A 25,311-nucleotide genomic window follows, 5' to 3' on the forward strand; every position below is an offset into this window, starting at 1 on the left:
GCGCACGCGCGGCCCCGCCCCGTGCCCTGAGGGAGCGGAGCCGCGGCGGCGCCGGGATCGGTCCGGTCCGGCTGGCGGTGCCGGGGGGGCCCGGCCGGCATCCTTCGTGCGGCCGAAGCTCGGGGAGAGTCCGGACGCGCCGCCTTCCTCCCCGCGTCCCTCTCCCGGTGTAGTCGGGGGACGGTGCAGCCAGGCCCGGTGGGGCCGCCGAGGCCCAGCCCGGCCCACTCCCGCCGTGTCCCTCGTCCCGGGCCTGTCCCGGCCGCTGCCCTGCTGGGGGCTTGTTTCCCACAGCCCCGCGGGTCCCCGTAGCCCGGCTCCCTGCCTGGTCCCGGGCTTTCTGCCGGGTCGGGCCCTGGGCACCTCCACAAATCGCTGGGAATGGCTCTTGTCGCTGCTGCTCAAGGCCGCTGCAGCACCCTGCGCCTCCCGGCTCTGTGTTCTGCTGGCTCCATCGGGCTCGGCTCCGGAGCAAGAGAACCTCATCGCCTGCTAACACAGCCAGACACGTGAGCAGGTGAATCTGAGCTTTAGACAGAGTTTTACACAAAACTTTGGCTGGTGGTGACACATTAGTGAGGAAATATTAGCCAGAAGCTACAACAATGGATTGGAACTGCAAGGCTGAACTAGAATGAGAAATGCAAATCTGTATTCAGGCAAGGTTATTGCTCAGCTGTACCAGCACCAAGTTGGAATTAATAGAAACTTCTCACGTTATTGTGTAAGGCTTACGACATTTCCCCCCAGGGCTTTTGTCATCCTTGCAGAAGATCCAGTGTGTAAATGATTTCTCTCTCCCAAGGGAGCTCTGAGGTTTTGGGGGATACACTGTAGGGGAGCATGGCTGGTCAGTGCTGGCACTGCCACACGCTGGGCTGGGTGACAGCAGATCCCAGCACAGCTCTGGGCAAGGCACTTGGAGGAGACTGGGAAATTGTCGATGCTCTGCTAAGGTGGTTGGGAATTTCCAGAGGAGGCTGAGAGAGGGAAGGGCCCCAGGGTGTGGCAGGAGCAGCCCAAGCAGCAGCCAGGTCTTGGGAAGAGTCTGTGGCCCCTGTGGAGCATCACTGGGAACTCTGTGTTACTGTGACACCCGGAGGGGTTTGGCATCCACCCTGGCTCTGCGTGGGAAGAGTTGTTTGGGAATGATGTGTCCTCCCCAAATAATCCAGCGGGGTTGTGTGGAACGGAGTGGCAGGGGCCAGGTGTGGGTGCTGCAGGCAGGTCAGGGGGCACAGGATGCTGTGCTGTGTCAGGGCTTCTGACGAGACTGCTCTGCCTTCCTCATGGACCTGTGTGGGGACAGGTGGCTCAGGATTTCCCAGTGGAACAACTTCAGCTGCTTTTTCATCTTTTGGAGCTTTAGCAGCAAAGCCAGAGGGAAGCAGGAGGCCAGGGAGGAGCGGTTCATGCTCTGGGGCAGGAACAGGGAGCAGCCGAGCTAGAGGGAGATACAAACCAGAGCAGCTCCTGGGGTAGCCAGCAGTGGCTGCAGCAGTGCAGGAAAGCACTTCAGGCCTCCTTGCAGCTTGAGAGCCCGAGCTTCCCGTGCATCTGGCAGTCACCCCTGCCAGCCTCCCCCCTCGGCAGTACCCTGGGCACACCCTGCAGAGCCGCTGCTGTTCTGCAGCTCTCCTGGCTGGGAGCAGTGTGCCCTGCACCAGTAATGCTGCACAAACCTGCAGGCACGGGGGGTTCAGGGCTGTGCTGGCCAAACCTGCCCGCTGCTCACTGACACGTGCCTGCAGCAGGCAGTTGGTGTGTGAGAGTGTAAATGAGTAACTTGGAGAAATCACAGTCATGAGCAGGATTGTCCTTCCTAAATCACTGAGTTGTGGAAGTGTTTTTCTGTGAGAAGTTCCTGATTTGCCTCTATCTTTTTGTTTAGAGCAGTCGGGAATTAATACTGAATACCCACTTAAAAACTACAAATTGTGCCACACAGGAAGTGGAAAAATCCATCCATGTTGGGACTTTGCCCTTTTGCTGTCCCTAATCTGAGGATCTCGGAAGTGTGTCTGTTGAGAATTCCCAACCGACAGCCTCCCTTGGCTGTTGGTGTTGGGCAATTCCAGCGCTCACAGCGCCTGGGGTCAAACATTGGGGATTTGGCAGGGTCACAACCACACACCCGGGGACCAGAACTGCTGAAACCTCGTGTGGGCCCGGCCTCTTCATCCCCTGTGTCCTCACAGCCTCAGGAGGAGGAGGAGGAGGAGGAGGAGGGGGCTGCACGAGCAGCTCCCCAGCGTTTCGCTGTGTCTTGCTGCACAGCCAGCTGCCCTGGGTTCTCCCAGTACTGAACTGGGGGTGGAAGCAGCAGAACAGATATTTCCAGTTTGTCTGAAGGACAGTATGCTATGAGAAAAAAAATAGAATTTAATAGTTCAGGAGGATTTTCTTCATCATGTAGTTACTCCTGGCTATTTATAGCACTGTCATTTACATATCCCAAAAGATCCCATCGTCAGAGGTTTTTTTCATGGGTCCTTTGAAGAACAAACCCATACTTATTTGAACAAGTCACATCATGGGAGTTGTTTTTAAACCCTTTCCACCCACACAAGCCCGGCAGTGATTTCCATTTAAGAGCTTGTTAAGCAGAGTAGCCAACTGAGGAGCCCCTGCTGCAAGGCAAAGGATTCACACCTGACAATCCTAGCTCAGGTAGGGGACAGGGATTGCACTGCTCTGAGGGGGAGCCAGCACTGCACAGGGTGGCTGTGGCAGTTGTGTGACACTGTTAACTGTTGAGTGGCTCATCCCTCACATCAGAGCTGTTCTGTCCCCTGTCCTTACAGGGGCCTGAGGGGAGGGCAGAGAGGTAGAACACATTTGGTAATGGCCTAAGTGAGAAAGCAGAATCCAGTCCTGGGAGAGGGCCTGAGGGAACAGATATCACCCATCTCACCTGGGACAGTGCTGGGCACCTTCACCAACAGCTCTGAGCATCTGGGCTCAGCCATGAACAACTTTATTTCTTTCCCTCCTTGTGCAGTTTTTAGCTCCAGAAGAGAAGTCATTCCCCACATTCAAGTAATCAATTTCCTTTATCAATTTCCTTTGTAAAATATTTCGGCAGCATCAGCTGGGCAGGGATTTTGAAGCGATTTCCTTAGACAGAATTGCCTGCTCCAACAGTGCAATTTTCCCATAAGTACAGTTTTTCAAACCGCATACATAACTAAAATCAAGCTCTCCTTTCATCCCCTCCCTGTGGCCACAGTGCATTTGTGATCTCGAGTAGCAGGGAGGCTCCACTGTCCAAAAGAGGAGCTCCAGCAATGTTTGACAGCAGTGACTGAGCAGGGGCTCCTCGGGAGCTGGCTCCGACCTGGCTCCCACTGCAGCTCCAACTCAGAGCCAAGGAACGTTTCCTCTAAAGAAAATGAAATTTAACAGTTCACACACTGCTGCTGGCACCAGGAGCAGGGCAGGAATCACCTGTCCAGGTGTCTGCAGGTCTGTCTGTTCACTCTGCAGGAACAAGAAGATGTCTCAGAAGAAGTCAATGCAGTCACACTTTAATGTGTCTTTACATCCTTTACGATTCACAAAGCCAGAATATAAGTACTTATACATTTTTAATGGGGAAGTAATGTATCCCCCAGAAGAAAAATAGATGTGATTAATCATTTGTCAGAGAAGTTGCCTGACAGCTGAAACCTCAAGCTTCTAGGCAAAAAAGCTCAAATAGACAAATTATACTGAATTGTTCTTTAAAGACCAAGCAGCTATTTTATTACAATATTAAATTTACATTTTAAAAAGAAATATTCTGATTTATTATTCAGTTATGATAATCTTATTGAAGTGACATGAAATTCATGACAATGGGCTTTCTTCTTCCTCAGTCACTGCAGGCAGTCTCAGATCTGTGCAGGATCCCACACCCAAGAGCAGCACCAGTCTGGGAAGACAAACCCCAGACACTGGATTTTAACTGGAGTCTTAATTTTCCCCAGAAAAAGTGGAGGGTTGGGCTCTGGCACTGTGCTGGATCCCTTGGTTCAGCCCCAAGAACCCACCCAAACTTGTCCCAACAAAGAGAGGACATCAGCATCCACCGCCTTTACCCTGCAGCCCCCGGGAATGACCTTCGAACAACTGGGAGTGGGTTGAATTTACATTTTACTTCAAAAAAAAGGGGCAGTACATACATGAGGGGAGAATGGGGTGAACAGCAATTATCTGAAGCCAGGTTTGCCCCGCTGTGCCCACAGGTGCCGCCGGGAGCGTGGAGAGCCCAGGGCAGCCTGGAGGATGAGATCACACACAGGACAGCGTGTGGGACACAGGAGCCAGGAGTTAACAGGTACTAACACTAGATAATCAAATCCGTATGTTATACATGTACAGCAACTAACTGCTTTACAAAAAAAGCAAAATAATACAATATATTGTCACATGTATTTACAGTGTAGTAAATATACTTTTCTGTCAAATTTTACACAAAACCTATTTACAGGTGAATATACTGCATAAAAAAAAAAGGTGGGACCAACACTCTGAGTGACTGTCTGTGGTTTGTTGCATAACAATAGGACGTGCTTTGTGAGTTCGGAAAAAATTAACCTTAGACTGAAACAGAAAAAGCCCTAAATCCTAAACCCGGGTCAGAGCCAGCCCCGGCACACGCTGGGGGCTCAGCCCATGAGACTCAGGGAAACGTTCCCTGTCCTGGGAAACCGCATGCACGGTAAAGCAGAAACATCGGCATCATTACAGGTAGGTTATGCACTATTCAAATACTACTGAGTTATCTTTAAGTCAGGGAAAATACAAACACAAACAGAATGTTCATTGTCTTTACAGTACTGAGCTGTGGTCAGTGCGGGGCAGGGAACGGGCTCTGAGCCGGGGGTCACACACGCTCCCCGGAGGGCGTTACATGGTCCACGTGTTCCAATCGGCTTCTCTGAATTTTAAGTTTTCATGTCAGAGCTCAGGGACTCTGAGGCTGCAGTTCCAGCCCTGCAGCAGCAGAGCCTGCAGCAGCAGAGCCTGCAGCAGCAGAGCCTGCAGCAGCAGAGCCTGCAGCAGCAGAGCCTGCAGCAGCAGAGCCTGCAGCAGCAGCCACTGCCGGTGGCCCGGGGGCTGCCTGGAGCGCAGGGGCACTGGGGACCCTGGGACGGGGCTCACACCCACACGGTCACCAGCAACAACCTGCTGGGCACCAGAACAGAGCAGCAGGTGGAGGAAGGGTGGAGCAGAGCTCCCAGGGATGGAATGGGATGGAGAGTGCTCAAACAGAGAAAGAACAAAGGCAGGAGGATGTGAGAAAGAAAAAGAGGCAAATCCCAGCAGTGGCTGCTGGAGGGAGCGGGAGAGTGATACAGTGACAGTAAGGCACTCAACAACTAATTACTGATGGGACTTTAATCGTTACACAAAGGCCATGGTTCCCTGGGAGCCAAGCACAAGCTTCCCAAGCACCAGTACCAGGAGACAACGTTCCTGTCTATCGCAGCACACACGATCCCAAATGAAACCTTGGCCATCAGCAGTCCTTACAGCCCAGTTCACCCGTACCTGACACAGGTGTCTGCCACCTCTGCTCTGCCAAGTCCAGGCCCTCTCACTGAACCTCTCATACAGGGAAAACTCCAACTGGCTCCCTCCTTCCAGGAAAGAGGAAAGGCAGTTTTGTTCACTGGCTTCATGAAGAGACCAGTTTTTTACTGGGACAGAGCCTGGAGTAGTTCTCACAGGGAAGGTGACTTTCATCCTGTCCCCTCTGCTCCCACATCTCTGTGCTGCAGGGAACACAGCAGTTCTGATGGAGGGACACTTCTGACATGGGCCATGCAGAACAGCCAAGGGCTCGCTCTCTGCCCAAAGCCAGTCAGGCAGTTCCTCTGGAAATACTGTTCATTTGCAGGAGACCTGCTCATACGAGAAACAACTGAAAACAGCACACCATCTTTACAAGAGATTCTTGTTTTCCTCCTACATACAAATCCTCAGCCTTCTACAATTCCTTGTCCTCAGCAAAACGGGAAGGGCAGGAACCAGCTCGACTGGGCAAACCCACTGCAAACCCCCGTGACACCGGGGGTGGCTCCTCACACTCTGAGTTGTGGGATGACAATGGTTTCTAACCTGGGGACCCCAAACTCAGGGCTTGAGCCCCCGCTCTGTCCCTGAGCTCAGACCCCCCTCTGTGTCACCAGTGACGCCGTTCCTGCCCTGGCGCCTGCACCACCCCAGTGAGGGGATGTGGTTAATTGCACCAGTTCATCTTTCTAGCCTGTTTATTCCATGACTGCTAATTCTAAGTTTTCCTCTTGTTTTGGCAAACTATTTGCATATGAAGTTTGTGTTCATAGTTTTTCCAGGACTGTAAACAAATTAAAGAAATTCTTATTTTATGAATCAATACAATAAAGGTATTTTTATTTACATAAATGTTACATTGTTACTGTGTGGATACATGGGAATTATGTGCTATAGCAATAAACTGGAACCCTTAATTGTACCATTCTCTAATAATTTAGCTGTGGAGTTTGATTTACTGAAAGCCACTAACGATTGCACTGGAGGACTGGCTTTTACCTCATGGACACGTTTTTTCCTTTAAAGCCACTGAAGGATTGTTCATCCCTACCACAGCAGAGGGATCTGAAACTGGGAAGCGGATCCGATTCTGAGCAGGAGCTGTGTGAGCCCCCAGGGACACAGCCCCTGCCTGAACTCCGGCTCGCCCCACTCAGACACACGGCACCGGCACCGGCACCGGCGCCTCCCTGCCGGCACAGCGGCACCGGCACCGGTACCGGCGCCTCCCTGCCGGCACAGCGGCACCGGTACCGGCGCCTCCCTGCCGGTACAGCGGCACCGGTACCGGCGCCTCCCTGCCGGCACAGCGGCACCGGTACCGGCGCCTCCCTGCCGGCACAGCGGCACCGGTACCGGCGCCTCCCTGCCGGCACAGCAGCACCGGCACCGGCGCCTCCCTGCCGGCACAGCGGCCGGGCCCATCCCCAGGTGCTGGTGCCCGAGCGCCGCCCGCAGCCCCGGCAGCCCCAGGTGTGTGCAGGGCCCCGCGCCCGCCCCGGGAGGTGCCTGCAGCACTCCGGGGACGGCACCAGTGTCAGTCGGTTGAAATGCACGTACCTTGAGCAGACGTGGCTGTCGTGTCCCTGCCCGGGCGGCGCAGGGGCAGCTTTGCCACACACCATTCCCCAGAGCCGGGGTGAATCCATCCCGCTTTCCCTCCGGTCCCCACTGATACTCTGCCAGGAGCTCTCGCAGGTGTTGGGAAGGGCAAAACTAAAGCACGTGCTACAATGTGGGCCTGACATTTCTGGGTCTGAGAGATTTTAGCCTGCTGGCAGCTGCTAACTTTTTTTCCCAAGGGAAAATTTCTCAAGAAAGCTTCTTCTCAAAACAATCTTGGCAAACAACTGTCCTTTCTCAAAACAATCTTTCTCCAGGTGGTGTTTTGCCTTTCTAGTTCTCAAAAAAAACCATTTTTGCTGTTTCTCTAGTTTAACCAATGGGATTAGAGAGGTGTTGTTCCTATTCTCCAATCATGTTAAGTCTCTATGGGAACACCTTATAAAAGTAGTAAGAATTAGACAGTAAAGCTTTTCTACGCTCTTTGCCTTCCGAAATATTTGGAGCCTCTCTTCTTTTTCTCGTGTCCTACAACGACACTACAATGACAGCCTGAGGGTCATTTCCCAGGGATTCTCCCCTGTACAACTTCCTCAGGGCAGATAAAGTACAGGGAAAAAATAATTAAAAAAAAAGCTCGGGGAAAAAAGCCAGTTTGTCCAGTCTGGTCCATGTACAGTCCAAGCGTGTGAAGCTTGGCCTGGGGAATGAGGGACTCCTGCAGCCTCCTTTTCCTCTCCCCTTTATTGCTAATTACCTGAAATTTAACCTAATCCACCACTTCAATTAAGCTCCTTGTACTGCAGCTGTCATGAACTTTCTCTCAGTGTGGTAAAAAAAAGTACACAGGTAAAATTTTATAGATTTGGATTAAAACCAGGGTTAGAGAAACTTCCCTGGCTCAGGAAGCCACTACTACCTTGAGGCGTGCAAACGGGGTTCAGGATCAACACTTCCCTTGGCAGGAACACCTGAGGCCGGAGCAGACAGGGCGGGGCTGGGAAATGGCTTTGGATGGAGCAGAGGCGGCCCTGCAGCACTGCAGAGCTGCAGCCTCCCCCGGCACACGCGTGGTTCTGAACACGGCTGGAACCCAACGGGGGAATGGCGGCGTTAACTCGGGCACTGGGTCAGGAGTTGATCATCTGGCAACGCGGCTGACGGATGGGAACTGTACAGATCAAGTGCAGCATCACACCCGCTAGGGGGCCCTTCGCGAGGGGCCGCGCGTGTCAGTCAGGTCCAAAAATAAAAAATAAAATTAAAAAGCGACAATCACACAATCTTTTTGATGCTGTGACGCTTGAAGCTGCCGGCGCTTCGCTGCTTCTGCACTTGGCTGGCGGAGCCGTGGCGCATCCTCCCGCTGTTGGCGTGGCCGGCGGTGGGCGAGAGCTCCACGTTCTCCTTGTCGATCCCTGCGGAGACACAAGCGCTGAGTCCCGCCGCCGGCAGCCCCCGAGCCGCCCGGGCCGCGGGGTCCCGGAGGGGCGGCACCCCCTGGAGGCCCGACCCCGCTGAGCTCCGCCCGCTCAGCCCGCCCGCCACCGCCGGGACGAGTCTGCAAAGAATCAAACGGGATTTGTGGCAGGTGAGCGCCGCAGAGCCGCCCGCTCCTGCCCTCCAGCCTTTGGGGCCGGCAGAGGGCAAAGGGAGAGTAAAACCAAGAAAACTTGGCTGTCCTGCTGAAAACAAAAGTCTGCTTCAGCGAAGGAAGGAGAAAAACGTGAAACAAACCACCAAACTGACTCTTAATGAGTTAAGAGTTTCCTAAGGAGAGTCTTGACAGGAAACAGGCACAGAGAAACTGATGGGACTCTTGATGAGAACTGTGACAGCTGAGTTCAGCCCCACCTGTGGCAGGAAGAGGCTTGTGGGGCTCAGGATGAGGATGGCACCAGACAGGTTTGTGCCCACAAACTCGGACCCTTCTGAGAAGCTTTGCATGTCCTCTGCAGGAAAAGGTCCTGCAGAGCAAAACTCTGTCAGGCTTTGCTAAAAGTCTCCCATCAAACAAACCTCAAAACTGAAGTGCTTTAGTGAAGACCCCACACTGACACGACAGCACCACCCAATGCCTGGCGTTAGTGGCCTTGGGCACTGTCACTGCAGACCCAACAGCCCAGAGCTGTTGTGCTCCCGAGCAATTGCTGCCCTTTATGCTGACTCCGCTGTGAGTTCACCCCTGCAGCAGCCACACCGTGTCTGTCTGGTGAGTGTTCACCAACACTGCACACCTGTGGGACAGGTGCAGCACCAGCAATGAAGAGCAGGACGGGTGATTTTATGCAAGAGGGTACAACTACAATCAGCAGCAAAAATTAGGATGTCTGACAGCAAATGCAGAGGTTAGAACAAAGTTCTGTGATTGTAAGTGACGTATCCACAATTATGTGGAAGAAACTGGCTGGTGTTGGCATTAGTGAGGACAAAGAACACCCTCCACACTCAGCACAGGGACAATGTGAGGGCTCCAGCCAGAGACTGCACCTTCCTCCATGTGCAGGTGGCAGCACAAAACCCCTGAACTAAGCTGAGGACAGGGACAACCCACGGGCATGAGCAAACACCCCTCTTCTGCAGCTTTCTCTTACTTCTCCACACAGAGCAGAATGCAGAAGTGTGCAGCTCCTGATTTACTGCCCCACTGTGCTGCAGCTCGGTCCAACGCGCTCGTGTCTGTGTGCCCGTGTGCCCCTGCAGTCAGAGCTGAGTCCCAGTGAATCTGAAGAGCTCACACCACACAGATCATTTCAGCTTCACACGTGCAGCTCTGATTTCCACGTTAAGCATCCACTTGTCTGTTATTTGTCCTCAGGGCTGTGGGTGACTCTGCTCTGCCACCAGGTGTTATTGGCCCCCAGGAAAACGCACCAGCTTAGCGCTTGCTGAAGCCATTCCCGTGTCAGAAGCTGCTGCTCATGCCACAGCCTGGCCCTAACGCAGCTCAAGCATTTCGTGCAAATATGATCAAAGAAGAGAGTACCTGGATGAGGCAGCTGCATGAAAACTGCAGACTTAGAGCAAGGCAGAGAAGCTTCACAGACACAGAATGAAAGAAATAAACGTAAGTGAATAATGTCCGTGAGACAGGGGAGGGGAGGGAAAGGAACAGAGATGGTGACAGACAAAACATTTATAAACAATGATCCTGCCTAGTTGTTTCCAGATGCAAGAAATGAATTTTTCATGTATCTGCAACTTTGTATTTGTAGCCATAATAAAAACACCTCATTTGGCTTAAAAAGTTTCTTTTAAATGAGAACGTGCTGCTGAACACGTGGCCTTCACACTGGTTTTAAATTTATTTTCCAAGCAAACAGTGCTCAGAGTGCCAGCAATGTGTGTTTCAGACTCACCATTAACCTGAACGAGTTCCCTAGTTCCCAGCTCTGTCTGTGGAGACTCTTAACCAGCCTTTGACAAAAGCCATCTGTTTGCACAGCACTTGGAAGGAATGTTTGACGAGCTGGATTAATTCCTTCCTCTCAGCTTGTACAGGAAGAGGGAATGGAAAGTGGGGCAGAAGGAAGGAGGACATTTACAGAGCAAAATGCTTCTTTCCCTTGCAGAGAGCCCAATCCAGCACCATCACCTCATCCTGGAGCTGCCACCGATGCAGTGTTCCAAACAGAAAGATGCTGCCCAGAATGTCCTTCCACTCTGCCAGTGAGGTCTGTTCCCAAAGAAACCCTGTTCCCAAATCATTCCAACAGCCCTGCCTTACTCCTGCTGTTCCTCTGCACCCTGAGCAAACCATCCCAGTGCCTGTGAGGCAGGGATCCCCTGCAGGGCACGTCCCACATACAGGGGCTGCTGTTCTGATGCCTTTAATTCTCTTCCCTTCACATGGAGTGACTTGGGAGACGATTTTTGTGCTGGATAAAATCCAGGATCTGAACCAGCAGGACACCAGCTCAGGAACAGTTTAATACTCATTTGACTCCACAATGCACCAATGTTTGACACGTACACATGCAAAGAGCCAGTGAGGCTCCTAAGGCAGGAAATTCCCCCTTTCCCTCACCCAGAGCAGGCACTGACCTGGGGAGTGCTGGGACGTGGCAAGTGAGGTCATGGAGTTGGAGAGGTTGAGGTTTGCAGTGATGCTGAGCTGGCTCTGCACCGCTGGAGGGTACGGAGAGGTGGGGGTCAGGAGAGACTCTTCACTGGTTTCCTCATCAATTCCAGGCAAATACGTGTCAATCAAGGCATCAAGGAACTTCACTATGAGCTCAGCATAGTCCGGGATTTGGGTTTGCTGTGGGAGATGGGGGAAAAAAGGTTGTTCTTTCCTTTGTACTTTCCTGTCAGTTTGAGCTTTGCTCCAGAGCTCACTCTCTCTGAGTCCCAGTGTTTTGCCTGCAAATTTTCAAGTGCATTTGATGTGTAAAAACTGATTTGTGGCCTCATCTAGACCAATCTAAGGTACACACTGCAGACCAGGTGTCAGTGTGATTCAGTGTGTGGGAGTCCAGAGCAGGAAAAGGGGCTGCAGAGCCCCTGCCCCAGCCCCACGCCTGGGCCACTTCCTTTGGGATGGTTGGACACACGGGCAGTGCTCCACTGGCTCTGCTCCAACACGACATTTCGCACCATGGAATCACCACTCTTATGAAATTAAGCCCCTACCCTGTCAGACACATGTCATGAGGTGACCTGGGGAGCAGGAAAAGCTGCACTCACACCTTGGTAACTCATCTATCGCAGCACCTGCTGCAGCCCCAGGGCTGCTTTCAGCCCTGGGGGTGCCCTGACACCCTCTGCTCACTCACAGGAGAATGATGCTCCTTAGCAGCGCCTTTCCTGCAGCACCACTGTGTCCCAAAAATGCCAAACAGCCCAGACCCCACAGAGCTCTTACCTTGGAGAAGGGCCCAGCAAACCTCCACAGCCCATTAAATCCAAAACCTGCAACAACAAACGAACACCACCATGAATGTCCAGCTCTCACCTGACAGAACAGCACAGTGTTCCCAGTACAGCACATTTTTCAAAAACATGAGAAATATTTACTCTGTAGATAGGATGTTTGGTACTGGGGTGGAGACTCCTCATGGTAGACAACACTCTGCACAATCCCATGAATTGGATTCAACAAATTTGGATCCTGGCACAGCGACAGCAGGGTATTGATCTTGGAATCCAATAAATTATGCCTGAAGAAAGGAGAAGTGGCTTAGCTTTTGGTCATTAAATAAAATAAACCTGCAGTTCCCAACTGACTTTAGCAACCAGCAGTTCAGGTGGGATTTTCACCCGCCCTGTGATTTCAGAGCAATTCCCACCTCTCTTCCAGGAGGACTCTAATGATGTGCTCAGGTCAGTTTGTGAACAGACTGAGCTCACCTTAACTTCTGACAGCTGGGTTTTCTTCACACAAAAGTTCACTCCAGCAGAACTACAGCAGGGGTCTAAAGAAACACCCAAAGAGCACCTGCACTAGGCTTTAAATCAGCTTTGAAACACCTGGGGCACAAACTAAAACCAACCAGCATGGACAGACTGCAGCCTGCAGCCTCCACACAGGCAAGTACCTTGAGAGCTCTAAAGAAGAGCCAGGTTATTGTAACAGAGTTACTGTAAGCAGAACCTCAGGTACTCACACAACAGGAAAGACCTTTGGGAAGACAACGCTGGCTTCTGCTAAATACTCGTAGAGGATGCGCTGGTCGAACTCGTCCGTGGTGTACTTCACCAGCGTGGCCTGCCAGGGAAGGAGCTGTTAGTGCTTACAGCCTTTGCTCACAGGGCTCAGCATTTCTGACTAGCAGAGAGCAGCACTAGAAAAGATTGGTTTATGTCTCTGTTGAGAAACAACAGAACCTGTTGGCAACAACTTGTATTTTGCCAATAAATGTACCTCATCTGCTTTTTGTACAACTGAGTCTTTCTGAATTGTAGCTGGAGTGGAAACTGCAGTGGTACAGCTGAAGAAAGTGCAATCAGACTGCACCTCTGTTACTAGTTAATGACTTTTAAACTGAATTATACTGGGATTCCAATAATGCTCATTTATTTTAAACTATAATGCATTAATAACCTTTTATTACACAATATAGTTTGTCATAAACCCAGCCAGGAAAAACTCCAAGGAACATGTTTGCTTTGCTGGGAGATAAAAGGACATCAGAAAATGGCAGACAACACAGAAGAAAGCTTACAAGAACTGTGAGCAGCAGTGCTTGAATTTTTGGGTCAGTCAGAACTTCTTCATCCAGGAGCACGTTTGACTCGGAAACGGAAACTTTCCGGAGGTGTGGGTGTTGCTGTGGTGATATTCTCTGGGTTTCTGCCAGATAAAAAAGGGCAACTCATCCAGAGCAAAATAAACCCCAAACAAGACAGAATCAGGTTCTGCACACCGGAGTCAGTCATGTGCAAACCTCAGCGCTCACCGGCCTCGTCACAAAGGTCAAAGCAACGACTGCGCTGTGGTGCAGCAGCACTGCAGCACTACATGGGATGTGTTATCAGATGGCAAACAAAAACCCCAATTTCCTCTTCACTGAAATACAGGCCCAGGGGTGTAAGTACCAAATTTAGGGTCAGGCAGATCCAAGAGAAGAACCCTGGTCTTGCATTGCAATTGGGGGTGGGGGCACAGGAAGCAGATGGGGGAGAAGATGAAGAGAGGCATTCCAGGCATCAGCTCATCGTTCCATCTCCTGCAGGAATTTGCACCTGGGGCTCATTAACTTATAGAAGGCCAAATGCTATTTATTTCATTGCTGAAGGCAAATGCTATTTATTTTATTGCACTCCTATGTGCAGTCCTTTGGAGCTGCCCCTGATTCTGCACCTGTAAACTGAGCAGCTCCAGTGCAGCTGCCAGAGATACGAAGGCTGCACCCTGCAGAAGCCATTGCTAAGAAAGGTGCTTCTCCCTTACCTTGGAAAATAAACACTGAATTTAGAAATAGTCCTTTGTATAGATATACAAAGTGTTTATAATTAGTATTATTCTTAAAATGTTAGTCCTGTGTCTCACCCATTTCATAATCATTTTCGGCTACTCTCCTCATTTTGGGAGGCGTTGTGATTCCAGATTCCATGTCTTGCCTTTTAGGAGCCTTTGTGTCCGATATCAAATGGTCAAAACTTTTCCTTGTACCTAAAAACAATTTATCAGGCAATTAAAAACATTAAATCTAAATCCATATTCTAACTTCTTCTGATTTTCTGGCCAAGCTACTCCCCTATCTACCATGTGTTGCAGGAATCTGGGGACCTTTCCACCCTTTCCAGGGATGGGACAGAAATACGATCACACCATGCCGCTCTCCATCACAGCTTCCAGGAGCGTCACAACACAGAGGGAGCATGCAATTAGTCAGGGCATGCCATGGACTCCTGGCCCCCACACGGATACACATGCCAGGACGTGGTTACTGAAGGGGAAGCGGGAAAGGGCTGGAATGAAGGAAATGCCCCTCTTCTTCCACCTGTGTAATGCCAAAGGGCTCCCACAAGTTCTGCAAAGCAACCCAGCTTGTTCCTCTGATACACGGCTGTGTTGTAAACGTGATGGGCTGAGAAGCCACGAGCAGAAATCAGAGTGTTTACACACATCTGCCACGTTCTGGGACCATCTCCTCCAGCCCCAGCCACAGCACTCCATGGAGCAGCTGAATGTTCACCTCCTGGGCTTGCTGGAAAGGGCTGGGAGCACAAAACTGGCACTAGGAATCTTCAGGATCTGGAATATCTCTTTTTCTCCACTTCAACATGCACATTTTGAACATTGCTCTTGCTCCCCCCCTTCATCACTGAAAGAACTGAGTCCTCTTTAACTCTCCAGTTAAAGCCCTGAAATTTGCATTTTGCAGAAACTGTACTTATTCCTCTCAATCAGGAATAAGCCCTTAAAGCCAGAACCAATACAAGAACAATTTTTCTCCAGTAACGCTTCCCAGGGTATTCTGCAGACAGATCAAGAAATGAGTTATGTCAGTAACCTAGAAGCTTTTTAGTGTTGGCTTGTGAAGGCTGCCCCATGTCCAGGCTCATGGATTTGCGGGTGCGAGGGCTGATCTGTCCCACTGTTGGGTAGTTGGCAGCCAGGTGTCTGTCTGAGCCCTTGGGGGACGACCAGGGCTGGTGCTCCTTTAGTGTCCTGAAAGTGCAGAGAAATTCAATTCAGAAAATCTTTAAACTGTACTATTTAGGCAGAGGTTTTTCAAGCAGCCAAATTATCCTTTCTTAAACCCATCTTTCCTACCTAGGTAATTTCCCCAAAACACATAATAAAAAATAGTGATTACTTTGCTTGCAAAGATGTCTGAACTAGTGAAAACAAACAATCTGATGTGAAGGTGATGCTGAAGAGATAAAAAATAAAGCAATGAAAACACAAGCAAATCAGCCTACAGGGCAAGATGAAATATATTTAGTAATCAGCTAGTCCAATCTCAATTCTAAGATGAGAGATCATGAGTGGAGTGCTCCCTGTGGAGGACACAGGCTCTCCGTGGCACTTCCAGTTGATTTCCTGGCTGATCTCTCTGGCTGCACACAGGCTGTAACAAGGTGTCAAGGTTTCCCAGTGGCACAGACAGGTACATGCCCTGGAGCTCTTAAAAGGACAAACAAAATGTTCTTCTGAAATATAAATGAGATTAAATCAGGTCTTGTAGAAAGATTTTAGCAAAAGGTTTAACAGCCTCCAGAGCAGTCGAGCTCTGAAAATTAAATCTGTACAAACTGCACATCCAAATTTCTCTGTGACTCCTGATCCCAGCGTAAGGAGCAAATTGCTCAGGGGCCACCGCAGCGCACGGACCCGGTGCTGTCAGTGGGGCTCAGTGCTCAGCACAGCCCCCTCACTAAAGGAAACAGGCTTAGCAGTGGGGGGAACTCATCTAGACGTGAGACAACCAACCTATAGCTAGTGTCAGTGTGATGGATGGGGTATGTATCCATGGGAACGTTCTCCATTGAGACGTCTGTCAGCAGCAGAGACTTCCTGTGCTTGAGGCTGCAGCGGCTCCGCACCTCCTCCGACACCGTCAGCAGGGCTGCAGGGCAAAGGCAGGGGAGGGGAGGGAACAATGGAAACAATACTGCACCCATCTGCATTGCTACACACATCACTGGACAGGCACACCAACACCTCTGAGCTGCAGCTACACCTCAGGAAATGTACACATTAACAGCAGCTCATTTTAAAAGAATTCTGTTTCCCATCCAGTTATGATGACAAGATTTACAAATTTGCCCTCACATGTCACAATTTCTATGTCCAGAGCACTGGAAACTGGAATGCTGTCAGGCATACACAGGAGTATTTACACCCAGCCTCCCTGAAGAAATCCCAAAGCTGCCGAGGACGTGCTGTGCTGGCAAAGCCCTCAGTCCCCAGAAAGCCTTCCTGATGTGCCCACCCTGCCCACGCTCCTGCCCACCAGTTACAAGTTTTCTTCATGCTGATACAATTTTAACAAGCTGAACCTGAGGGAATTCCACTATACTCCACTCCTTTTCAGTCAGCCCAGCCTGGAGGGAGGTTTGGTTCATTACCTGCCAGGTAAGCCACGCTCTGAGTGTTCACCTCGAACTTGTCACAGTTCCTGTGTTTGTTAACCAGAGCAAGGAGTGTGTGCAAAATCCTCACTGTTCTTGCTACAGTGGTAGGGGAAGGATGCCTGTACCCTAAGAAACAAAAGATTGTATTTAATTTTGAATCCATATTTATGAAGCACTAATATTTTGAAAGCATTTACAAATATTTTCCAGCACATTCTCAGATTCCATCTCAAGGGTAAGAGAGCACAGTGCTACCAGAAATGGCAGATTTAAGACTAATTCTTTCTGTCCCTTCCCTCAAAAACTGCATAACTTCAAATGCCTGTGCATACATTATATCTATTATCTCACAAACCAGTCTTCTAAAAACCCAGTGAGCCTGCACACAGGCAAACAGGGAGAGACATTTTTGGAGGAAGAAGTAAAAGACTGCAGCAAATGAAGCTCTGCACCCTGTGACAGTTCAGAACTTTCAGCAGCAGCACTGAAGACCTTCACAGGAGACATATAAAGGAAATCTGGTGAAGCCCTTTAATCCGAGAGTGTTTAATTCTGTATCTACTCTGTAATCCGAGTTACTCAAAATCCATCACCCAGTGTGGCCCCTTTATCCTTTGACTTGTTTTTATTCCCGAAGTAAGAGTGTTCATCTCAAACAAAGAGCAGCATGCACTCTTACCTTTCAGGAGATGTCCCACGAGTGCAAAGTTAAAGTTGGAGTTGAAATTTAGCCCAACAAAATGATCCATCTGCTTGCAATGCCATTCCAGTGGTCTCCTGATCTCCATGAACACTTCTTCTGGGCTCTGACCCACAAAAACAAAATACAAGAGCACCTCACTAGAAGTTACTCAGGACATCTCAAGTTTGTTGGGTTTTTTGTTTAAGTGACAGAACAGTTCTTTTAGAGGCTACAAGAAAATATCAAACACTTTCTCACAGATCATATCTAGACATTTCTGTTCCGGTTTCAAACAGAGTAATGACAGCTTCTCTCCACATCTCTGTCTGTGGGTATCACCCAAGTGAAACAATTTCTAACACAAACTCAGGTTTAGTTGCTTGACAAGCGTTCACAAGGACAAAGTGGGGTTCTCCCCTCTCCGGTCAGCTCTGCGGGCTCACCTTGTCGTTGAACACGCGCAGGCTGTCCAGGGTGTGCAGGTTCTGCTCCAGCAGGGCTGTCCCTGCTGAGTACAGGTTCACCTCATCCAGCTGCAGCACGGCCATGGCCACCCAGAACAGAGCCTTGTGCATGGGGGAGTCCTGCAGGGGGGGAAAGAGCCACCACTGCACTTTAGAGTCGGTTCCTGCAGCTGGAACACAACCAGCACAGAGGGGAGGGTCTGTCCCCCTTGCAGCAGGTTTTGTCCCCAGCCACACCCATTCCAAGGGAACAGATGCTCACAGGGACCTGTTAATGCACTTCACAAGTCAACAGTAGGAAGGAAATGAATTTCAAGCCTTGCTTGCACCTCCCAAGCCATTCCTCCTCACCCACATCCCCTCCTGGCTCACACAGTGTCAGACCCACACTGCCCTGTGCCAGCCTGACCAGAAATGGATCTGTTCTCCATCTGAACATGGACTGAGCTCTGCACACAGAACTGGCCAGGCTCTCCCTCATCCCAATCACAACCACACACAGGAGGAACTGGCACTCAGCACCTCCTGAGTCCCTTGAGCAGAGCTGTTCCCGAACAAGTTTTACTCAGTGCCAGGAGCTGCACGAGGCTCTGCTGTGCCCCTGCTGAGCTCCCAGCCAGGAGGCTGGAGTGACCCTGGCTGGCTAGCAGTGACCCTGGCTGGCTGGCAGTGACCCTGGCTGGCTGGCAGTGACCCTGGCCGGCTGAGGGGGCACACCCCACCCGTGGCCATGCCCCCAGCCAGGAGTGCAGTGACCCTGGCTGGCTGGCAGTGACCCTGGCTGGTTGGCAGTGACCCTGGCTGGCTGGCAGTGACCCTGGCCGGCTGAGGGGGCACATCCACCCGTGGCCATGCCCCAGCCTGGAGTGCAGGGCACAGCTCAGACAGCTGAAGGCAGCACTGTGGAAGAACGGGCACAGCCCGGGCAAGCCTGGGCACAGCCCGGGCACAGCCTCTGCCCAACTGCCAGGCCCTGCAGGAAGCAGAACAGAACATTCCCCAGCATTTCTCAAGCCTTTGCACCGGTCCCACAATCTGCCACACTTCCCATATGTGCTCCTTCCATGCATGAGTCACAGTGGAGTGAGAACTTCAGAAACCCCTTCAGACTTAACTTGTATTTCTGAGATGATATCCGTAATCATAATTTACAAAACACAGTCTCTGTTTATTCAAAAAGTCAGTGATTTACCTTGTTAAGAAGAGGCTGCAGCTTGGTGAGGGCTATAACTGTGGCTTCTATTAGAACTTGGCTATTATAATTATCAGGGCCTTTTAAACAGCTCTCAAGTCCCTTTTTGAGAAAAGAGAGTAATTAAAAATACAACCATAATTACATTTTGCTTTGTAAAAAGAAGATCAAAGCTCTGCACAATAACTGTTTTTTCTCAATTACTTACAAAGCCTGAGCTCATTTTAAACCAGATCTCGAGAACTTTTCCAAAAGGAGATTGAGACAGCAGAAATAAAAATATTGCTGCACAATGTGTACCCTAACAGGCTGAAGAGGGTTGTAAGAGTTGGAGAAAAGCTCTTTTATCATTTAGACACAATTCAATTAAAGTTTATGTCTATAAAACTCTAATGAAATGCTTGAAGGACACATATTTAGTACACTGTTCACTTGCTGTGGAACACGACCTGCTTCAGAATGATGGAACATCATTGTCAAGACAGGCATCTGCTTCAAAGTTTTCTGATAGAAATCAGCTCTTTATTATATTTACTTACAACACATGAGGTCATTCATTTCCTTTAAGAAAAAGGAAGCTATGAATCATGTGCATGCTGGTAAATGCCTTAACAGAAAACTTCTCATTTATTTAAATACTGACTGCTGGATCCACCTGTGTCAGGAGTTTTAAACTCAATACTGAGGCCTATTGATACTCACAGCAGTCACAGCAGTGGTGGAACTCATTCAATTTAAATTCAGAAGCTACCAAATCAATTTAAATTCAGAAGCTTGGCCTATATAAAGTGTATTTCTAATCAGTTCAAGGTAAGAATATGCTTGAAAAAACATTTATCCTAAAATTATGCCAAGTTTTATATTTGATGGGAAGATAAAGCTAAAAATAACTACTTAATGAGTCATAAAGGAAAAGAGACAGACCCATATACCTTGCTGAGAATTCGGATTATTTGTTTTATTTGTCCATGAGAGACTCGTTTACTTATACAGCCAAAGACAACCAGTGCTCTTGGCTGCAGGGAGGGGTTGTACTGGAATGCAAACCTGTGAAGAAACAGAGCCCACTGCATCAAACAACATATATACAGCAAAAATACATATAACAAACAGATGAGAACTCTGAGTGCACTGCACAGGCAGGGAGGGCTCAGGGTTGAAGTCTGTGACTTACTTTTGAGCTAGTTCAGTCCACTGGTCCAGCCACTTGCACGTTGGAATATCTCTCATACAAGCCTAAAGAGAATGAGATTGTTTGAACAGATACAACATGGGGAAAATGTATTTGTACAGTTGGGAATGTGCAGAGGCTCTCAGCCCCTGCCCCTGTCCCCACACACCTCCATGATCTCCAGCAGGGCCTCGGTGACCGTCTCCAGCGAGGTCAGCGCGAAGGTCTCGCGCTCGTAGGAGCCGGGCGAGAAGGACCTGTCGCGGTAGCTGGAGCGGAACGCGATCACCGCCGCCGACTTCACCTTGCTGATCCCGAACAGCAGGTAAAACTTGGGCAGGGAGAACTCCGTCAGGCTCAGCCTCAACACCTGCTTGGTCTCCTCTGTTGAATAAAGTTTCACGTATTAGATTTACACCGGGGAAATTCAAACCCGCATTTCCCCCCAGGGACACCAGCAGCCAACTGCTCCCTGTGCCCATTCCAACACTGCTCCCTTTGCTACTGCCCTGCCAGGCCAGCTCTGCTCTCCTGCCCTGACTGCTGAACCAGGCACAAGGAATGGATTCCAGAGACTGCTGCACAGGAACTTGTTTAAACACGTGGCTCTGTGTGTTCTCCTCACAGTGATTCAGAAAATGGAAACCCAGAGCGCTCCTGCTCTGAAATACCGACAGAACTGGAAGTTCAAACTGCAGCAGACTTTTGGCTCTGGCACCCACATGAACACAGTCCCTTAAAGCAGAAGAAAACGATGGCCCTGCTCTGGCACTGAGTATCTTTCAGTTGATTTCAGTGCATTTCCATCCCCTGTGTGAGCAGCAGGCTCAGCAGCCCCGTGCATCAGGGCACAGACACACAGACACCTCTGTGTGTGTGCACGTACCCACTCTCCCTGCTGATATGTACAGACATAAAATGGGATTTCACACACTTAAAAAAAGACAACCAGAATTTATGTGGTCTTTTTTCTTCCGCACAAAATTCAGCCAGGTTTTACATTGTGCTTCTGGGCTAAGAAGTGCCAAATTGCTAACACCAATTATTTTAGTGCTGCTAAAAAACAGTAGATAAAATACCTGTTTTAACACTGTAATTTCACAATTCCCTTATGTAATTGGTATTTTTGTTACCATGTCATGCAATCCTTCACAAGATGCACATGAGCCAGTTTTAGCACAGATGTATTTTCTCCTCTGCCTTACCACAAAATCACTGGTACTTTCTTCTCTTTTTCTAAAACCCATTATACAAACAGTTTACATTATGCACCTGCTCTAAGTAGGATATTTTTTAATTCCATACTCATTTCTTGTTGATCATATCCTCATTCTGATTTGTATTCACGCTCAACTGCAACCCACTATTTTCAAACTCTCAGAATAGTTTGCAGAGAAAGACAACTCAAATATTTGTTAAATAAATTAAGGAGCAATCAGCCTCATTGAGAATCCAAAATCGCTCACCACTGAAGTGAAGCTGTGAACACGTGCAAAGAGAGTGGATGATGTTGATGACGAGCCCGTGAGTGGAAGCTCTGAGGGAGAGGGGCCCCGTGGCCACCAGCAGGGTCACCACGTGGAAGAGGTAGGGGAGATGCGCTGCCACGTCCAGGGAGTTGTTGAAGGAGAGCATGAGCATGTACCGAGCCAGAATGGCAATGTCATCCCACATCAGGTGCTGCTCCAGCGTGGGCGTGGGGGACAGACAGGTCTTGTCAATGATTTTACACATCCTCCCAATCACCTGACAAGAGAGCAAACATTTTACATTTCATTCTACTCAAACGGGGAGCACAGCTCAAAACTTCAGTAAAAACCATCAACACTTAACACTGAAATTACTCTACTGCTTGGAACCTGTTTTATCACGGGTTTTGCATTGTTGCCTGTCCCGAGTTACCAGAAAGCATCTCAGTGTCACATTGTTAAAGAAGTTAAATTATTCTATAAAAGGAAATGAAGGCAAAGAGGGAACTCACTTTGCTCGACACCAGTTTGACGTTGCCAGAAGCCAGTGCTACCGCTGTGTCTGCCATCACCTCAGCTTTGATGGAGCCCAAGCCCCCTGTGGCACTGGTTTTGATGAAACTGTCCAGCACCACATCCAGGAGATCTGTTATCTGACACAGAACAGGAGTCCTTTCTTACCAATCAGATTAACTTTACTTTTCCACAGTGAACCATCCTTTAAACAGCAACAATAATAATCATTCATTTCTTTAGCTGAAGATGCACAATTACCACAAACTGAAGCACCCATTTTAGTGACTCGTTACCCTTTTGGGTAAAGTCCCATGTGAATTTCAGAAGCATAGAGCTGAATTCCATTAGGTTTTACTACTGGTAATTCAGAACTTAGAAACTATAATTTAGCACTGTTTTTATTTTCCACTTTAAAGTACAACTCTTTCTCAAATGCTGACCGCAGTAAGAACAAACCCGATCTGAGGTGCAGGAAAAGGCGTGTTTGTTTCCAAACGATGCAGAGCTCGTACCTGTCCCAGGCTGCCCCAGATCTTGGCCTGGATGGAGGGGTACATCTGCTTCTCGTTGATGGTCATGGTGATGAGCTTGTCCAGGATGGCGGTGACGCGCTGGCGCTTGGCGTCGTCGTTGTGCTTGCAGAAGCGCACCAGGTTGGACAGCCAGGGCGTCATGTACTCCAGGCACAGGTGCTTCAGCTCAATGCCTGCAACAACACCCACTCGTCACAACAGCCACTCGTCACAACAGCCAGCACAGTCCAGAAACAGCTCCTCCTCAGCCCTCCTCCTGTCAGTTTAGTGCCCAAAACAATCACTGTCCGAGCAAAGAACACCGGGCCAACAGAGGAGCTTCAAAAAGGCACAGAAAAAGGAGACAGCAACAGGGCCAATGAGGAAGCTCAGCTGACTAAGCTAGATCTAAAATCTTTCTAGGATTAGAATCTTTTCAAATTCATGGTTGGCACTAACAAGCACTGGAGTTACTTACTGGATTTGCTAAATCCTGAAATACACTCCTCCAAGAACTCCAAGGTGAGGTGTGGCTCGTTTGCTGCAAGAGTCTTACTGATAGATACAATAAATAGTGTGTTGTTGGCAGGAATACACAGACCCGAAGTTTCCAGTAACTGGCCCTCAATCTTTAAATTAAAGGTACAGGTTAAGGCACATAGAAGATTATAGGCAGCAGACCTGTAACAAAGCAGACAATGTGATTTTTAAGAGCTTTCTTGTACTTTTGAACATGTTATACACCACAGTACTGCCATGCAAAAATCAATTCAATGCTGCTGGTAGTAGAAATTACATCTAAATCCCCGACTTTTTCCCTGGGCTGGTTACAATTTGGAGAAAAAAAGAATTTTCTTGGAGAAACAGAAGAAATTATTCCTCCACTTGCTCTGCACAATTTCTGATAAGGTTACAGAGTATGTTTGAAGGCCTTTGTACTGGACTTGTCAGAACAGCTTGGAGTTCTAGGAAATTCCAAATCCCTCCAGGTGTACCTGAGCTGCTGGGAGAGAGCCTGCCCAGAGCCCAGGGGTGGCCCTGGCCAGCAGCCAGCCTGGGGGAGCCTTTCTGACACAAATCATGAGCTGCTCTAAGGGGTACAGCTCCCATGTTCTTAAACAAGGAGCTCAACACCATGGAAATCATATGTACCCAATAAACACAGCGTGCAAACAGAACTACTCCTTGTAATGAGAAATGAAGCTTCCCTCATGCCTTCACTTCCTCTGACAGTGTGTGCCCCTCTGCACTCACAGAAACTCAATCTTTATTTACTAAAAATTGCACTGTACGGAGCTGTGGTGGAGGAGAAGCTGCTTCTCTCCAGAGAGGCTCTCCAGGGGTGAAGGTGTGAGCAGAGCCCGTACCGCAGGCTGGGGTCGGAGCTGCCCAGGTTGAGCAGGGCGATGTTGAGCAGCGTCCCGGGCACGTCCTTGGGCCGGATCTTGGTGTGCTGGGGGATGGAGTCGGGCTGCGACAGCTCCCAGCGCGTGCGGATGTGGATGATGGACCTGACGATGGCCTCGCACTCCTGGTGCATGAAGGTGAGCGGGGTGCCCTGGTTGGCGATGGTCAGCGTGAACTGGTTCTCATCCACCAGGCAGATCTCCTCGATCTCGGACGCGTAGTAGATGTCGTTGAGGAACACGGTCTGGCCCAGCACCCGCGTGCGCTCGGCCGACGTCACCTGCACCGCCGTCGAGCCCACCTGGGGGATGGGGAGAAAACTGCTCCAGCACCTCTTGGCAATCACACACAGAGAAAAGCCTCACACTTCCACTTTTAGGAAAGACAAATGTACGAAATTCTGTGCTTCCTAATGGGGCATACTAGGAAGTTGTGATTTCTCCTCGAGACAAGGGAGGAGAATTAAAAGACAGTAAAATCATATTCCAATTCTTATACCAATATAACAGATCACTAGAAACAGCATTAAAAGCACTTACTTTAATAGAAACTTTGGTGTCTTTATGAGCCAGTTTGAGAGCATTGTGAAACACTTTCAAGTCCTCCTCCAAAGCCAAGGTAGCTGCTGGGAGCTTCTGCTGGTCGTGTTCGATGTGCTCTGCCAGCTTCCCTGGAGAGTCTATGAAAACAAGCCTTTTGCTCCCTTTCAAACCTGTCAAGAGCCTTTCATGGTATTTGGTGTATTCTCTGACCCAAGAGTTACAGTTATAAATAAAAACTGCTGCGACATTTTCATAAGCAAAGCCTGGAAAAACTACAAACCATTTCGAAAGAAAGTCTGTTTTAAAGCGATTACTGGGGCCAGCGTGAGTGAGGTCCACCACGATTTCATATGGCTTTGCATAGTATGGCTTCAGGGTCAGCAGCACGTGGTAGATCAGCAAATCCCCGTTGATCTGACCAGTCTTGAACCTGTAAGACAGGGCAGACGTGGATTATGTCTGAGGCACACAGCACAAAGCCCGGAGTGCCCAGGCACACCAAGAGCACCCCCAGTCCTGTCCCTGAGCCAGGCTGGCCTTGTCACAGCAGGGACGCCACTGGCACTGCCTCACACTCCAGCCACGTGTAGTGCCTAGGATGAGGGAGCTTGGATTTAACTCAGCTTCATCCTGAAGTGCCCCACACCCTCTGAGTGCCTCTAACTTTGTAACAGCCTTGGAGATTCAAATTATATCTATATTTGTATGT

At 49.5% G+C, this 25,311-nt stretch overlaps 1 protein-coding gene and 1 long non-coding RNA gene across 4 annotated transcripts in view; one reads left to right on the forward strand and one right to left on the reverse strand.

The window, feature by feature from the left end:
• Positions 1-56: 56 nt before the first annotated feature.
• LOC134553363 (uncharacterized) lies at positions 57-5,678 on the forward strand. Its single transcript, XR_010081078.1, has 2 exons — positions 57-517; positions 4,227-5,678. It is a non-coding gene; the product is annotated as an uncharacterized LOC134553363 (long non-coding RNA).
• The window catches only part of NF1 (neurofibromin 1), a 74,286-nt gene continuing 52,486 nt past the window's right edge, over positions 3,512-25,311 (reverse strand). For all 3 annotated transcript variants that reach the window (XM_063402926.1, XM_063402924.1, XM_063402923.1), the window contains 22 exons: positions 24,600-25,032; positions 24,021-24,361; positions 23,132-23,334; positions 22,654-22,847; positions 22,138-22,278; positions 21,623-21,902; positions 20,326-20,540; positions 20,160-20,221; positions 19,918-20,032; positions 18,986-19,087; positions 17,773-17,913; positions 17,327-17,453; positions 16,642-16,773; positions 16,004-16,139; positions 15,081-15,238; positions 14,114-14,236; positions 13,287-13,414; positions 12,729-12,829; positions 12,139-12,281; positions 11,987-12,033; positions 11,167-11,383; positions 3,512-8,540 (listed from right to left, as the gene is read on the reverse strand). In XM_063402926.1, the coding sequence (XP_063258996.1) occupies positions 8,398-8,540; positions 11,167-11,383; positions 11,987-12,033; positions 12,139-12,281; positions 12,729-12,829; positions 13,287-13,414; positions 14,114-14,236; positions 15,081-15,238; positions 16,004-16,139; positions 16,642-16,773; positions 17,327-17,453; positions 17,773-17,913; positions 18,986-19,087; positions 19,918-20,032; positions 20,160-20,221; positions 20,326-20,540; positions 21,623-21,902; positions 22,138-22,278; positions 22,654-22,847; positions 23,132-23,334; positions 24,021-24,361; positions 24,600-25,032 (3,682 nt within the window). In that variant the 3' untranslated portion in view covers positions 3,512-8,397. The remainder of the gene's footprint in view (positions 8,541-11,166; positions 11,384-11,986; positions 12,034-12,138; positions 12,282-12,728; positions 12,830-13,286; positions 13,415-14,113; positions 14,237-15,080; positions 15,239-16,003; positions 16,140-16,641; positions 16,774-17,326; positions 17,454-17,772; positions 17,914-18,985; positions 19,088-19,917; positions 20,033-20,159; positions 20,222-20,325; positions 20,541-21,622; positions 21,903-22,137; positions 22,279-22,653; positions 22,848-23,131; positions 23,335-24,020; positions 24,362-24,599; positions 25,033-25,311) is intronic.

The sequence above is a fragment of the Prinia subflava genome, chromosome 8, assembly GCF_021018805.1.
Source record: "Prinia subflava isolate CZ2003 ecotype Zambia chromosome 8, Cam_Psub_1.2, whole genome shotgun sequence".
In the NCBI taxonomy this organism is placed as follows: Eukaryota; Metazoa; Chordata; class Aves; order Passeriformes; family Cisticolidae; genus Prinia; species Prinia subflava.